This window comes from Geotrypetes seraphini, chromosome 13, assembly GCF_902459505.1.
Source record: "Geotrypetes seraphini chromosome 13, aGeoSer1.1, whole genome shotgun sequence".
In the NCBI taxonomy this organism is placed as follows: domain Eukaryota; kingdom Metazoa; phylum Chordata; class Amphibia; order Gymnophiona; family Dermophiidae; genus Geotrypetes; species Geotrypetes seraphini.
This window is the reverse complement of record NC_047096.1, coordinates 46015060-46030565: the sequence shown is the minus strand read 5'-3', so window position 1 is coordinate 46030565 and position 15506 is coordinate 46015060. Positions and strand designations below refer to the sequence as shown.

Here is a 15506-nt window from a genome sequence, read left to right as displayed (position 1 = left end):
GCATATTCTTTTCTACATCCAGCTTGGGATTTGCCTCGGTTTGCACATACCTGTGGGAGGAATTTGTCAGAACACTTATGACAAATTCTTCCCACGGGTATATGAAAACCGAGGCAAATCCCTCAAAGCTGGATGTAGAAAAGAATATGCCAGTTGTGTCTAATAGCCCTATGAATCTGCTGAGTCTGATGTGAGTGTGGCAAAACACAAGTAACATTGTTATCTTGATTTCGCCTTGAGCGCATTAACAGCCAATCTCTCTGATATGTTTTGCTCTCTTAAAAGCCCTACGGGTGACTATGAGGATATCTATTCACAGGGCAAAGGTAGGGGAGGGACATTAGGGTGGGCAGACTAGATGGGCCGTGGCCCTTATCTGCCGTCTATTTCTATGTTTCTATCCTCTCTGATGAAATCTGTCACTCATTGCCTGAGCCTGCCGGCTAAACTCCTGCAGCTCAGTACATAAGCGCTTCAGTCGCAAAAATTGACCCACTGGAACACTGTCTTTTAAATTTTGAGAGATGATGACCAGCATAATGTAAAACAGTATTCTGACCCGTCTGTTTTCTGAAAACAGATGGTTATTAACTACAGATATCTGAAGATTCAAAAACTGTATACAGTTACTTGATACTGTGGATTAGAAGGAAATATTAGAATCACACGTTTCAAATACTGTAAAAACTTGTGTAAAAAAACTAGAGAACCAGACCATAATAGCAAAACATCATCTATAAATCGCTTCCAAGCCAAAATACTATCCTTAAATGATGATTCCCATATATACAACTGTTCAAACCTAGACATGTAAAGGCATGCAATGGAGGGGGCTACCGTAGGTTTTTTCATACTAATAGGACAATTGTCTAAGGAATACCAGTAATTCCAGGTTTTCAACTTTATTAGAAAAATTGTTTTAGGTTTATATTGGGTGATCCACTCAAATATAAATGTTTGTATGTTGCATGATAAACTGAATTCATATAATAAAATATTTATTGAATATATATGCATATTCATTAGGGATATCATGAAAACCTGGCTGTTGGTTCCCCTGGACAGGTTTGAGGACCACTGGTTTAAAGAATGAAAAAAAGATCCAAATGAAAAAAAAGAAGAAACAAAAAACACTGGCAATTTAGATGCAATGCACCAATAAAGTTAAAAAATAAAGAATATGAAGAGAAACATGCTAAAGAGTCAAAAACTCATAGTAACTTTTTTTTTTTTTTTTAGGTACATCAGAAGCAGAAAACCTGGGAATCCGTGGGACCATTGGATGATCAAGGAGCAAAAGGGACACTCAGGGAGGATAAGGCCATAGCGGAGAGACTGAATGAATTCTTTGGTTGGGTCTATACAGAAGATATAAGAATCTACCTGAAACAGAAATGGTTTTCAAGGGTGATGATGTGGAGGAACTGAAAGAAATCTCAGTGAACTTGGAAGACGTACTAAGCCTAACTGATAAGTTAAAGAGTGATAAATCACCTGGACTGGATGGTATTCATCCCAGGGTACTGAAAGAACTCAAACATGAAATTGCTGATCTGATCTCTAAAATCACCTGTAGTACCTGAAGACTGGAGGGTGGCCAATGTTACACTGATTTTTATAAAGGGTTCCGGGAAGAACCAGGAAATTACGGACCGGTAAGATTGACTTAAGTGCTGAGTAGTAGAAACAATTATAAAAAATAAAGTTGTGGAACACATATGGCTCCTTTTACTAACGTGTGCTAGCATTTTTAGCGCACGCTAACCATGCGCTAAATGAAAAATACTAACGCAAGCTCTATGGAGGCGTTAGCATTTAGCGCATGCGGTATTGTAGCGCGCTAAGCACATGCTAAAACCGCTAGAGCATCTTAGTAAAAGGAGCCCATAGACAACATGATTTAATGGGACAGAGTCACATGGTTTCAGCCAACGGAGGTCTCGCCTCACCAATTTGCCGGACTTCTTTGAAGGTGTGAATAAACAAGTGGATAATGGCGAGTTGTTTATGTTGTGTATCTAGATTTTCAGAAAGCTTTTGATAAAGTTCCTCATGAGAGGCTTCTGAGAAAATTAAAGAGTCATGAGACAGGAGGCAACGTTCAGTTGTGGATTAGGAATTGGTCATCGGCCAGAAAACAGAGGGTAGGGCTAAATGGCCATTTTTCTCAATGGAGGAGGGTAAATAGTGAAGTGCCGCATGGATCTGTTCTGTGACCAGTGCTATTTAACTTATTTATAAATGATCTGGAAAATGGCAAGATGAGCGAGGTGATTAATCACCCCTTCTATGAGCGTCAGAACTTTTACCACTGCGGTCGGTGATAAAAAAAAACGCTAACGTGGCTTCATAAAAAGGGAGAGGGGGAGGGTAAATTTGTACATGACACTAAACTGTTCAAAGTTGTTAAAACGCATTCAGACTTAAAAATTGCAGTGAGACCTTAGGAAATTGGAAGACTGGGCATCCAAATGGCAGATGAAATTTAATGTGGACAAATGCGAAGTGATGCACATTGGGAACAATAACTCAAATCATAGTTATCAGATGCTAGGGTCCACCTTGGGGGGATCAGCGCCCTAGAAAAAGATCTGTGTGTCATTGTAGACAACATGCTGAAATCTTCTGCCCATTGTGTGGTGGCAGCCAAAAAAGCAAATAAGATGCTAGGAACTATTAAACAAGGGATGGTTAACAAGATTAAGAATGCTATAATGCCCCTGTATCGCTCCATGGTACGACCTCATCTGGAGTATTGCGTTCAATTCTGGTCTCCTTATCTCAAGAAAGATATAGTGGCACTAGAAAAGGTTCAAAAAAGAGCGACCAAGATGATAAGGGGATGGAATTCCTCTTGTATAAGGAAAGACTAAAAAGGTTAGGGCTCGTCAGTTTGGAAAAGAGACAGCTGAGTGGAGATAGGATTGAAGTCTACAAAATCCTGAGTAGAGCAGAACGGGTACAAGTCAAAAATTACAAAAGGCTAGGGAACACTTGAAGTTACAGGGAAATACTTTTAAAACCAATAGGAGGAAATATTTTTTCACTCAGAGAACAGTTAAGTTCTGTAATGCATTGCAGAGGTTGTGGTACGAGCGGATAGCTCGTTTTAAGAAGGGTTTGGACAAAGAAAGTTTGGATAGATTCCTAGAAGAAAAAGGGATTGAAGGGTATAGATAGGTATAGACCACTACTCAGGTGATGGGCCTGATGGGCCGCCGCGGGAGCGGACCGCTGGGCAGGATGGACCTATGGTCTGCCTCAGCGGAGGCAACTTCTTATGTTCTTATGTTCTTAATTTCCTAGAAGAAAAGTCCATAGTCAGTTATTGAGAAAGATATGAGCAAGCCACTGCTTGCCCTGGGTCGGTAGCATGAATGTTGATACTCTTTGGCTTATGGCCAAATACTAGTGACCTGGATTGGGGAAAGGGGAAAGACAGATGTCAGACCATAGGAGAAAGAGGGAGGATATGGTGCACAAGGATGTGAGAGGTGGGGAAGGGAAAAATGTGGAAGATATGCTGTTTATAGATAGATGGGAATAGTGGAGAAGAAAGAGGGAGAATATGGTACACATGGAAAGATGGGAAAGGGAGACATGGAAAAGTAGATAGATTTGAGGAGGAAGCAAAAAAATGGAAGAAAACTGAATGTTAAAAGTTAATGCCAAAGATATAGGGCAGAAAATGAAGGAGAGAAAACTAGCAATTGAATAAGGTGGCCATGGAAACACAGTTAAGAGCATAGATAGAAGGAAGTGCAAGCAGAGATTGGGAAAAAATTAGTAGAAAAAGAAAATCACCAGACAACAAAGGAGGGAAAAGTGATTTTATTTTCAATTTAGTGATTGAAATGTGTCAGTTTTCAAAATTTTCATCTGTTGTCTATATTTTGCACTGTTCAGGAAGAAATGTATTTATTTCTGTTTCTCTGATGTTGTACTGCATGCAAAGCCTGGCATTTTAGGGTTTTGTTTGCATATATTAGGACTTAGTTTGTGGTCCTGCATTTGCATAGTGTTTATCTTTGTTCTGTACATGTGACTAAGGCCAGGTGTGCAGGTAGGAATGAATGTCGTGAAGCGTTATTGGTGTCATGGTCCCAAGTAGGAAGATATTTGTCGGCAGTCTGTCCAGGTTTTGGAAGGCCTCTGTCGACATGATGGCATCACATTTTTGCGCACATGCGCGTGATGTCATCGCATCAACGTGCACTCATGCATGGAGGCCCTCTAGACATGGCTCAGAGCACCTTTTAGTAATTTGGGTGTGATTAAAACAGGTCTAGATAAAAATGCCCTTCTTTATACATGTTTCTTCCAATTTGAAAATCGCTTTTGGATGTCCTAACTTTTGGGCCCTCCCTAATCCTGCCCAAAACCACACCTACAATATGTTCCCTTGCTATTTGGATGAAATACAGTGTTAAGCATCCAAATTCTGACTTTCTAAAAATGGGATTTGGATGTTTTTTGAGACTCTGACAATGAGCACCATAGTAACAGAGTAACAGTAATGACAGATAAAAGGCTCACACAGTTAATCGAGTCTGCCCAATAACTTTAAAATTAGCCCAGAAAAGACTAACAAACATTCCTTACTTTAAAACTGTCATTAACACTTACTTCTGGATGTCCCTCTGACATGCACATAAACTAACTTTTTACAGCACCAATGTTTTTCATTGTACATATATACTAAGCCACAGTGGTAAGAGTTGTTGAGCCTATTTTTTTTTTTTTAAATACCTTTATGGAGTCCAAAATACCATGAACAGTTACTGAACAGCAAGAATGGAATGTGTAATGTGAAGAGTGTGTGTATACTTTAAAGATACAAGCTGCAAGCCAATTCTAAATTTTAGAAAGTACTTAATCAGCTGTCAGACCCTAATTTTCATTTTTTCTCTCACAACTAGGAACACATTGCTGGTGAAGGCTATATATTTTAAATGGCAGAAGGCTCTGGACAGGAACTCAGAGATAATTATAGTATGGCACTTGTTGAGGGACAGTTTGCACACTGCACTTGTACATACCGATCATCGTCATCTGCATGAACAGTTGTGCTTGAAGTGCTTTGAAGAGTAGGTAAACCCTCGGTGACCCCTTCATCTATCGAGCCTGCATCAAAGGAGGGGAAAAAACAGAAGACAGACAGGACCATGTATTTTCTAAGCATAATTCAAGTAAATATGCTTGCAACTCAACATCTCATGAATCCCTTAAAGTTGTTTTGTCAGCCTCTATTAAAGACATCAATAAATTATGAATACTGCTAATCCGGTGGTGTCAAGCTGTATCAAGTGCAAACTTTTAAAACACCAAAAGGGGGAAGAGGCTAAATATGGAACTAAAGCAGCCATCTGATGAAGTACTAAAGAACAGCAGACTAGGCTGCTATCCTAATTTTTTTAAAGGCTTTGCGTTAAACCATTCTAGGAGTTCCTTAACATAAAAAGTTTTGAAAAAGGGCATGGAAAGCCAGGACCAACATGCTAGCTTCTTTATAAATATTAAATCAACATAACTATATGAAAACAGTAAAGATATAAACTCTAGTGAAAGTAAAGTATAAAAAGAGGAAAGCTAAGTTGCTTACTTTTAATCGAAGCTTTACAAAGGGCAGAATAAATCAGCTATACAAGTGGATAGCATCATCTGATAGTGCTGATAGAAGCATGTTTATCTGAAGCTCTAAAAGCCAATTTCTAATTATACACAAGTATTTCTGTCCTCCTTTAAATTCTGCTCTTACACTGATCAAGCAAGACTAGTTCATCCAGCTAACTCAGGGGTTTCAAATTCCCTCCTTGAGGGCTGCAATCCAGTCGTGTTTTCAGGATTTCCCCAATGAATATGCATGAGATCTATGTGCATATACTGCTTTCAATGCATATTCATTGGGGAAATCCTGAAAACCCGACTGGATTGTGGCCCTCAAGGAGGGACTTTGAGATCCCTGACTGCTAATTCCTTTTCTTCCAAATCCCGCTCTTTGCCATGCTGAACTCCCTCCTCAAAGTGCCTCTCAACCCCTCCATCTTTCTCTCCCCAGATGATGCTGAATACTTCCATGTCAAGGTTCACAAAATCGCCCTTAAATTTGCTGCAAGTCACATCCTTCTCCCTTTTCCACCAACCACTCTCCTGACCTTCAAGCTCACACCATCCCTTTTCCCTTCATATAAACAACTCAGGATGCATTTACACATCCTCCTCTTGCCTGGTCCCAACCTCTCGACCCTCTTCAACTGCCACTGACTTTTCTTCCTTCTCTAAAATCACAGAGGAAGAAATCGCACATCTTCTGTCCTGAGCCAAGCCTACTACATGCCCCTAGACCCTATTCCCACTCCTTCACATACTGTTATCCCTCCCATCTGCCATATCCTGAACCTATCCATTTCCATTGCAACTGTTCATGATGCCTTCAAACATGCGGTGGTTAAATCGCTTCTCAAGAAACCCTCACTGGTCCTCACCTACCCATCCAGCTATTGTCCTGCCTCCCATTCCTATCCAAGCTACTCAAGCGTGCTGTCCTCTGTCGCTCCTTGACTTTCTTTCATCTTGACAGACTCATGATCCTCTACAATCTGGCTTTCACCCCCTATACTCCACAGAGACTGCCCTCATCAAAATCTGCAGTGACCTGTTCCTGGTCTGATTCAAGGGTTTTTACTCTATCCTCATCCTTCTTGACCTGTCTGCTGCCTTTAATACTGTTAATCACTGTTAATCCTCGATATGCTGTCCTCGCTTGGATTCTGCGAATCTGTCCTCTCCTGATTTGCCTCCTACTTCTCCTATTGCACCTTTAATGCATGTGTTGGTGGGTCCTCCTCTGCTATTATCTCACTAGCAGTTGGCATACCAGGGTTCTGTCTTAGGACCTCTTCTTTTCTCTTTCTATACCTGTTCATTGGTGCCCTGATCTCTTCTGATGACTTCTAGTATCACCTAGATACTGATGACACTCAGATCTAACTCTTTATAACCAAAATTTCACCTAAAGTCCAAGAAAAAGTCTGTTTCTTTGGCTGACATTGCTGCCTAAATGTCTCACCACCATCTGAAACTAAACATGTCCAAAACTGACCTGATCCGCTTTCCTCGTAAAACCTCCACTCCTCTCCCTCAATTCTCCATCTTTGTAAATACTATATCGTTCCAGTCTCCTCTGCTCACAACCTTAGCGTCATCTTTGACTCAGACCTCTCATTTTCTATGTACATCCACCAGACTACTAAAGCCTGTCACTTCTATCTCTACAACAGGGGTGTCAAACTCAGGCCTGTGATTTCGAGCTACCTCACATGTACACATGTGACAGGGAAAAACGAAAACAGCAGCAACCACAAAGCTGAGTGATGGCTATGTCACTGCTAGCAATCTATGGGTGCCAGAAAGGGACATATAATATATGCAGAGCGCTGTGGGACCATCAGACTCAAATTCTACAGTACAGAGATAGGGCTGGTCAGGGACCTGCACTTGCGCTCTGACCATTTTGAAGCTGCTCGGACCATCGTTTCCCTGAAATCGTGGAACCGAGTTTTAAAGCATGACTCGCACCTCTGGTAAGAAGTTGCGAGAGGATGGGCAGAGGCTTGACAGGTTGCTCTTGCCATTTTCTTCACTAGATGAGACAAATGCAGATTGTATAGCTTGAGCAATCCTCAGCTGCCTATGAACAACTTGGCAGGGAGCATTTGGTTCTGGCAAATGAGCTCCCACATGTGCTTTGACACAATTTTGACACAATGTATTTTTTGCTTATTTTCTACTCTGATTACTGCAGGAACAGCCCCGCGGTGAGGAGGAAAAGTCTTTATTTTGTTTACATCACAGAGCCGGCGTAGGTTTGGAGAGATTGTAACCCTATACTTCTACTAAGACTAAGGGGTCCTTTTATTAAGGTGCGCATTTAGCGTGTGCTAATCTTTAGCACACGCTAAATCGGTTAGCATACCTTAATGAAAAAGGACCCCTAAGTTTCTTAATAACAAATTTGGTCTGAGACTTAGTCTCTGTTTTAGATTTCAGCCCCTTATGTGATTGAGTTTGACACCCTTGCTCTACAACATTGCCAAAATTTGCCCCTTCATCTCTGAGCACACCACCTGGACCCTTGTTCACACTCTTGTAACTCCATGCTTAGACTACTTCAATTTACTTTTAATAGGTCTACTGAACTGCCTCTTCCCCCCGCAAGTGGTGCAAAACTCAGCTGCACAACTTATCTTAGAATATAATATAAGAATTGCCTTACTGGGATAGACCAAAAGTCCATTAAGCCCAGTATCATGTTTCCAAGAGTGGCCAATGCAGGTCCCAAGTACCTAGCTAGATCCCAAGTAATAAAACCGATTTTATGCTGCTTATCCTAAGAATAAGCAGTGGATTTCCTCAGGACATCTCAATAATGGACTATGGTCTTCCCTTTTAGGAAGTTATCCAATTTTTTAAAACCCTTTTAGAAAGTTATCCAAACCTTTTTTAAATCCCCTAAACCCCACTAAGCTACATTCTCTGGCAACAAATGTTGTGTGAAGAAATATTTTCTCTGGTTTGTTTTAAATTTATTACTTAGTAGCTTCATTGCATGCCCCCTAGTCCTAGTATTTTTGGAAAGAGTAAACAAGCAATCCACATCTACCTTTTCCACTCCACTCAGTATTTTATAGACCTCTATTATATCACCCTTGAGCTGTCTCTTCTCCAAGCTGAAGAGCCCTAGCCACTTTAGCCTTTCCTCATAGGGAAGTTGTCTCATCCCTTTTATCATTTTCATTGCCCTTCTCAGTACCTTTTCTAATTCCGCTATATCTTTTTTTAAAAAAAATATATATATATAGATATTGCGACCAGAATTGCACACAGTATTGAAGATGCAGCCATACCATAGAGCGATACAAGGGCATTATAACATTTTCATCTTTGTTTTCCATTTGTTTCCTGATAATTCCTAACATTCTATTTGCTTTCATAGCCGCCACTGCACATTGAGCTGAGAGATTTAATGTATCCTCAACAATGACACGTAGATCCTTTTCCTGGGGAGTGCCTCCTAGCAAAGAACCTTGCATCACACTACTATAATTTGGGTTCCTCTTTCCCTCATGTATCACTTTGCCCTTGCTCACATTAAACATCATCTGCCATTTTGATGCCCAGTCTCCCAAGGTCCTCTTGCAATGTTTCATAATCCTCTTGCGATTTAACAACTGTGTCATCAACAAATTTAATTATCTCACTAGTTATTCCCATCTCTAGATCATTGATAAATATGTTAAAAAGAAGCTGTCCCAGCACAGACTCCTGGGGAACCCCACTATTTACCCTTCTCCATTGAGACCATTTAAACCTACTCTCTGCTTTCTGTCCTTCAATCATTTCCTAATCCATAATAGGACATTATCTCCCATCCCATGACTTTTTAATTTCTTCAGAAGTCTTTCATGAGGTGCTTTGTCAATATACAATATCAACCGGCTCACTTTTATCTATGTGTTCATTCACCCCTTCAAAGAAATGCAGTAACATAACATACATAGCAAATGATGGCAGATAAAGACCTGAACAGTCCAAAGATTTCCCTTGACTAAATCCATGCTGGCTTTCTCTCATTAATCCATGCTTATGCATATGTTCTTTCATTTTGTTCTTTATAATAGTCTCTATCATTTTGCCCAGCACCGATGTCAGACTCACCGGTTTATAATTTCCCGGATCACCTCTGGAACCTTTTCTAAAAAATCAGCATCACGTTGGCCACCCTCCAAGTCTTCTGGTACTATGCTAGATTTTAAAGAAAAATTACAAGTTACTAACAATAGCTCTGCAAGTTCAATTTTATATTCTATCAGTACTCTAGGATGCATACCATCCGGTCCAGGCTACACTCACCTTACCCCTCTCCACAAATCACTTCACTGACTATCTAGCCGCCTCTGCATATAGTTCAAACTCCTACTACTAACCTACAAGTGGTTCATGCCGTAGTCCCTCAGTATCTCTCCTTATATGCCTCTCTGAGATCTCTGTTCTCAAATGCGCTGCTTTTATCTGCACCCTTCTTCTCCACTGCCAAGTCCAGATTTTGTTCCTTTCATGTAGCTGCCCTGTATGCCTGGAATAAACTACCTGAGTTTTGCACATCATGCTCCTTCCCTTACCTAAAAGTAGGCTGAAAGCCCACCTTTTTGATATAGCCTTCAATTCATAACCCTACTCCCCACTGCTCACCACCCCAGCCAGCAGATTAACCATCCCCCCTAACTTTATCTCCCACCCTGGCATCCTGTATGTGTGTCTTGTCTGTTTAAACTGTAAGCTCTTTTGAGTAGGGACTGTCTCCTTCATGACTCTTTACAGCACTGCATATATCTGGTAGCACTCTAGAAATAATTAATAGTAGTAATAGAAGAAGCAGCATTTCCATGCAACTGCTACCATATGACCCTTGTCAGCACAGGACAAAACTCTGAACATATAACTTTCAAAAAATGTAGTAGACAGATGGGAAAGTGTGACCGATTTATCTTACTGTCTATGAAAATTTACCTTTACAGTTAAGCAACTTAGCTTTCTCCCTCAATAAGCAAAGATACTTACCTGTAGGTGTCTGTTGAGGACAGCAGGCGTATATTCTCACATGTTGGTGTTGTTATCCATGGGACCCATCACTTTATTTCTTTAGGTAATGTCCATACCATGCACATACTGGTACCTTCCCGCCCAATATTGGCTCTCGGGACCATCAGTTCAGTAGCAAAGCTAAAGAAGCCAACTAGGAGAGGTGGGCGACTTACGAGAATATATGCCTGCTGTCCTCGGAGGATACTTGCTACAGATAAGTATCTTTGCTTTCTCCGAGGATAAGCAGGCATATTATTCTCCCAAGCTGCCAAGATCATGACTCTTGACGAGGATAATAGTTATATAACCATAAACCTGGTGAAACTCAAGAGGGTTGGAGGAAAAATTGGCGCTCAAAGTATAAAAGATTCTGCAGAACTGCTTCTTTAAACAGACCTGAGGAGCAGTGCACACCAGAAAGAAAATCTTGTCCATTTGAAGCGGTAACAGCGCTGAGTGGAAGTTTTCCTAGATGCTTCAATGACAGCAGATTATGCAGACAAGAGGAAGTAAACAATTTACTTGATTGGTGAAAGAAACCATGCTGTCAAGAGTTAATGAGCGGGGGTTGGGATAAAGGAGGGATCCTCCATTCTTAGTCAGCAGTGTTGGAAAAGTTGCAACTTGTACAATTTCTTGGTCAAGAGTGGAAACCAAACCTGGCATGGCCAGTGCGGTGCTATGAGCATCATGGTGCCGCGATCTTGACAAAGCTTGAGTAGACTTTTCCCGATGAGAGTAATGGAATAAATGCCTAGAGGATCCTGCCCACCAATTAAAGAGAAAGACATCCAGCGTAATGCGATTGTGGGCAAAGATCCTGAAACAGAACTGTGGAAGTTTGTTGTTTTGAGGGAAAGGAAACAGATCTATGTCTACATTGTCTGGTGTAGAGAATGACACAGGGAAAAAATTTGTCCCCATCCCTCGAGCTCAGTCCCTATCCCCGCCCCAACCCTGCAAACCATCTGATTCCATCCGCACAAGCCTTGAATAGTTATGATTTTATATTGAACTTAGCTTATTAAAGTATGAAAAGAAACAATATTCTGTACAATTATCATTTTATAAATACAAATACAGAGCAAGGACTAACAAAACCCCTGTTTCTCCCTGCCCTTCACAACTATCTCCTCCACTATCGAGAAAACTGAACAAGCCAAATTACTACAGAATACTACATAGAAAAATCAAGCTAACAGAATACTTCAGTCACACATGGCAGGAATAGTATTAGGGGAGTGCAACTAGGGCAACTGCCCCCTCAACAGAGAGAGCCCTAAGCCAGCTAGAAGCTAAAGAAGCACAGCCTGGATTTTGTGGTCCCCAGTTTTATCTAACAGCAGCTTTAACAGGATACATATTTCAAATGTGATATATTCTAATCACAAAATAGAAAATAAAATTATTTTTTTCTACCTTTTGTTGTCTCATTTTAATCTTCAAATCATGTTGGTCTCAGGCACTGGTCTGTTTTCTTTTGTCTTCTCTTAACTCACTTGCCAGGGTCTCCTGACCATCTGACATTTCTTCTTTCTCCATGCTCACCATCCATTTTTTATCTCTGTGTATGTATTGTTCCCCATGTTCAGTATCTCCCTTCTCTATGTCTCCTATATATCCCTTTCTAGTATTTCTCTTGTGTCATTTTCCCTGTCTTCATCATCTCACCATTCTATGATCCCTTCCCCCTGAGTACAGTATCACTCCTCTATATCCCTAGGTGTGAAGACTGTTGCTACTACCACTAGGCATTCCGTGAAGACACAAGGGGCCAAAGCTAGCCGAAGTGTCGAGATCCAATGCAACAGTGAAGATACATATCCATCCTACCTGCTCATTGAAAGTGAGTGTGGGCCTCCGAGATCTAGACAGCAAAGCTAAATCACCTTTTTCCAGTAGAGGTAGAAGGGTTCTCAGACTATGTGAAACTTCTCCTTCAAGAAATATTTATTTAGGCCCCAGAAGTCTAGAATAGGTCAAAGGCCTTCAGTCTTTTTTGGTGTTGAGAAATACTTCAAGTAGAAACTTGAGCCTCTCTCTTGCAGAGGAAAAGGTTCTACTGCATTTAGCTGGAGAAAAGCTAAGAATTCTTGGTGAAGGATGGTCTTCTGGAGGGAACTGAAAGGAGACTTTTGGTGGTGATTTGGAGGTTTTCTGATCCAAGCACAGGGTATATCCCCGAGTGAAGACTTGAAGCACCCACACAGGTCTGTTGTGATACGAGTCCAACGTTGATGAAAGATTAATCTGCCTCTGATGGGGAGATTGGGAGGAAGAGACAGGGTAATGTTGGCAATGTTTTTGACTCCTTGCATAAGGATGACTGCTGTTTGGACAGAGATTGAGTTTGTGATTTCTGTGTCCTTTGTTGCTTTGCACAGGGTTGTTGAGCAACCAGCCTAGACGATGATGAAAATGGCTAATTTTAGTACCTTTTGGTGCTATAGTAATAGGATCATTTGAAAGAGGAGGAATATCTTCTAATTGATGAAGAAGATGGAGAGGTTTGGGGCTTAAAATCGTCATAGTATGTGTGTGTGTGTTTTTTTTAAATTTCATCTCCAACAGGTCACCTCCCTTACAAGGAACATTCAAAATGCATACTTGAACTGAAGTTTCCAGGTTAGAGATTCTAAGCCAGGCTAAATGGTGCATTGTAATTGCAACAGCATATGTTCGAGAAGAAACATCAAATTCACTGAAAATTCCTCTAGCCAGATTTCCATGCCTGTCACTTCCATTATATACAAATCTCTCTCATGCATATTCACTAGGGATAGCCTGAAAACCCGACTGGCCTGGTGGTCCTCCAGGACAGGGTTGGGAACCACTGGTTTAAGTAAGGATTTAAAATAAATGGATGTATAGAATTGCTTGACAAATGTGTTTGCAAAAAGAGTCTATATGTCCTGACCTTTCTGCCTGGAGGAGCAGAAGTGTAAGATTGTGAGCTGCATGAACGCTTGAGGAAAGATTAGACAACTAATGAATGATGCTGAAGTTCAGCTGATCGTGTGTCAATCATGCATCAGAGTCCTAAAGAGAATCGTGTCTACATCCCTGAACAGACGCCTTAAATAATAATAATAATAACTTTATTCTTATATACCGCCAACAATCTTGCGACTTCTAGGCGGTTTACAATGAAGAGAAACTGTACAGACAGCGAATTACAGAGTATAGCATTGAACATCTAGTGATAGTAACAGAAGAGTTACAGGGTCTGTGTATTACATGGTTTCACAATGAGTAGCATTATACAGTCGACGATATTTAGAGCATAAGTAGGAGAAGAGAAAGGAGATTGTGCTTTGAGTTACAAAGGTGCAAGACTGCGAAGGTGAAAAAGATAACATAAGATGTTGATGAGAAGTACATTTGAACGAAGGACGGGCACCAGTGGGAAAAACTGGTAACAATTAAAGATAGAAATTTTGGCAGAAGCGGGTAGACGGACTCCTTGGGATGGGAGGAGGCTCCAATATTAGTGGAGAAGTCTGGTTAGGTTATAAATTTCTTAAACAAGGTGGTTTTTAGTTCTTTCCTAAAGATACTATATGATTCTCTGGCGGCATCAGTGAAGTAGCCTGTCCAAGTTTGCAGTCTACCTGCTTGGAATTTGAATGTTCTATCAAAGAAGGTGCGATATCTACAGCCTATGATATTTGGGTAGGTAAAGAGGTTACGGTTTCTGGTAGGCCTAATAGAGGAGTGGAATTCGAAGTGAGGTAGTAGGTAGCTGGGGGCCAGTTTATAGCAGAGGCAGGAGAATTTGAATAGAATTCGTGCTTCAATTGGTAACCAATGAAGGAGTTTGTAGAATGGACTAACATGATCGCTCTTCTTTAGTCCGAATATTAGACAGATGGCCGTATTTTGGACTATTCTCAGTTTTCTCACATTTTTTTTAGATATTCCCAAGTAGACAATGTTACAGTAGTCCAGGGTGGATAAAATCAGTGATTGTACCAATATTCTGAAGGATAGCGGGTCGAAGTATTTTTTTATGGTTTTCAGTTTCCAAAGGATGAAGAAGCATTTTTTAGTCACCGAGTTTATGTGCTCGGTCAGGGTCAGGTGGGTATCCAGGGTGACTCCCAGTATTTTTATGGTTTTTAGTATTGGGTGATCATGGCCGTTTACATATATTGTAGTTGCGGAGATTTTCTCGTTTGGGCTAGCAAGGAAAATCTTTGTCTTTTCTGAGTTTAATTTCAGTTTGAAGTTTAAAGTCCATTTTTATATTTCGAGCATGATGGAGGAGATATGTTTTGAGTTGGTTGAGGTCACATTTGTTATTGGTATTAGTATGGAGATGTCGTCTGCGTATATATAATAAGTTAGGCTAAGCTTTTGTAAAAGGTGGCCTAGAGAAGAGATGTATATATTGAACAAGGTGGGAGATAGGGGGGATCCTTGTGGGACTCCCGAGGGGCTTTTCCAGGGTTCAGAGTAATTTCCTTCATGGACCACTTGATAAGATCGTTTGGTTAGGAAACCTTGGAACCAGGTCCACACTCTTCCTGATATTCCCAATTCGTCGAGGCACCTAAGCATAGTTTCGTGGTCCACGAGATCGAAGGCACTGCTGAAGTCTAACTGTAGGATCAAGGCGCTGGAACCTTGATTGAAAAGGTCATATAGGTGGTTAAGGAGAGAGCCTAGGACTGTCTCGGTGCTGAATCCTTTTCTGAATCCAGATTGGTGGTCATTTAGGAGAGAGTACTTATCTAAGTGATTTACTAATTCCAAGCTGACCAGCCCTTCCAGCATTTTGGTGAAAAAGGGGGTGCTCGCTATGGGTCTGTAGTTGGACGCCAGTGTGAGCGAGATCTTCTGGTCTTTGGGTATGGGTGTGA

General features: G+C 40.9%; 1 protein-coding gene across 6 annotated transcripts in view; it reads right to left on the bottom strand.

Moving 5' to 3' along the window:
- Window positions 1-15506, bottom strand: part of ZBTB44 (zinc finger and BTB domain containing 44) — a 100745-nt gene that overhangs the window by 43002 nt on the left and 42237 nt on the right. For all 6 annotated transcript variants that reach the window (XM_033917516.1, XM_033917515.1, XM_033917517.1 and 3 more), the window contains one exon: window positions 5040-5124. In XM_033917516.1, the coding sequence (XP_033773407.1) occupies window positions 5040-5124 (85 nt within the window). The remainder of the gene's footprint in view (window positions 1-5039; window positions 5125-15506) is intronic.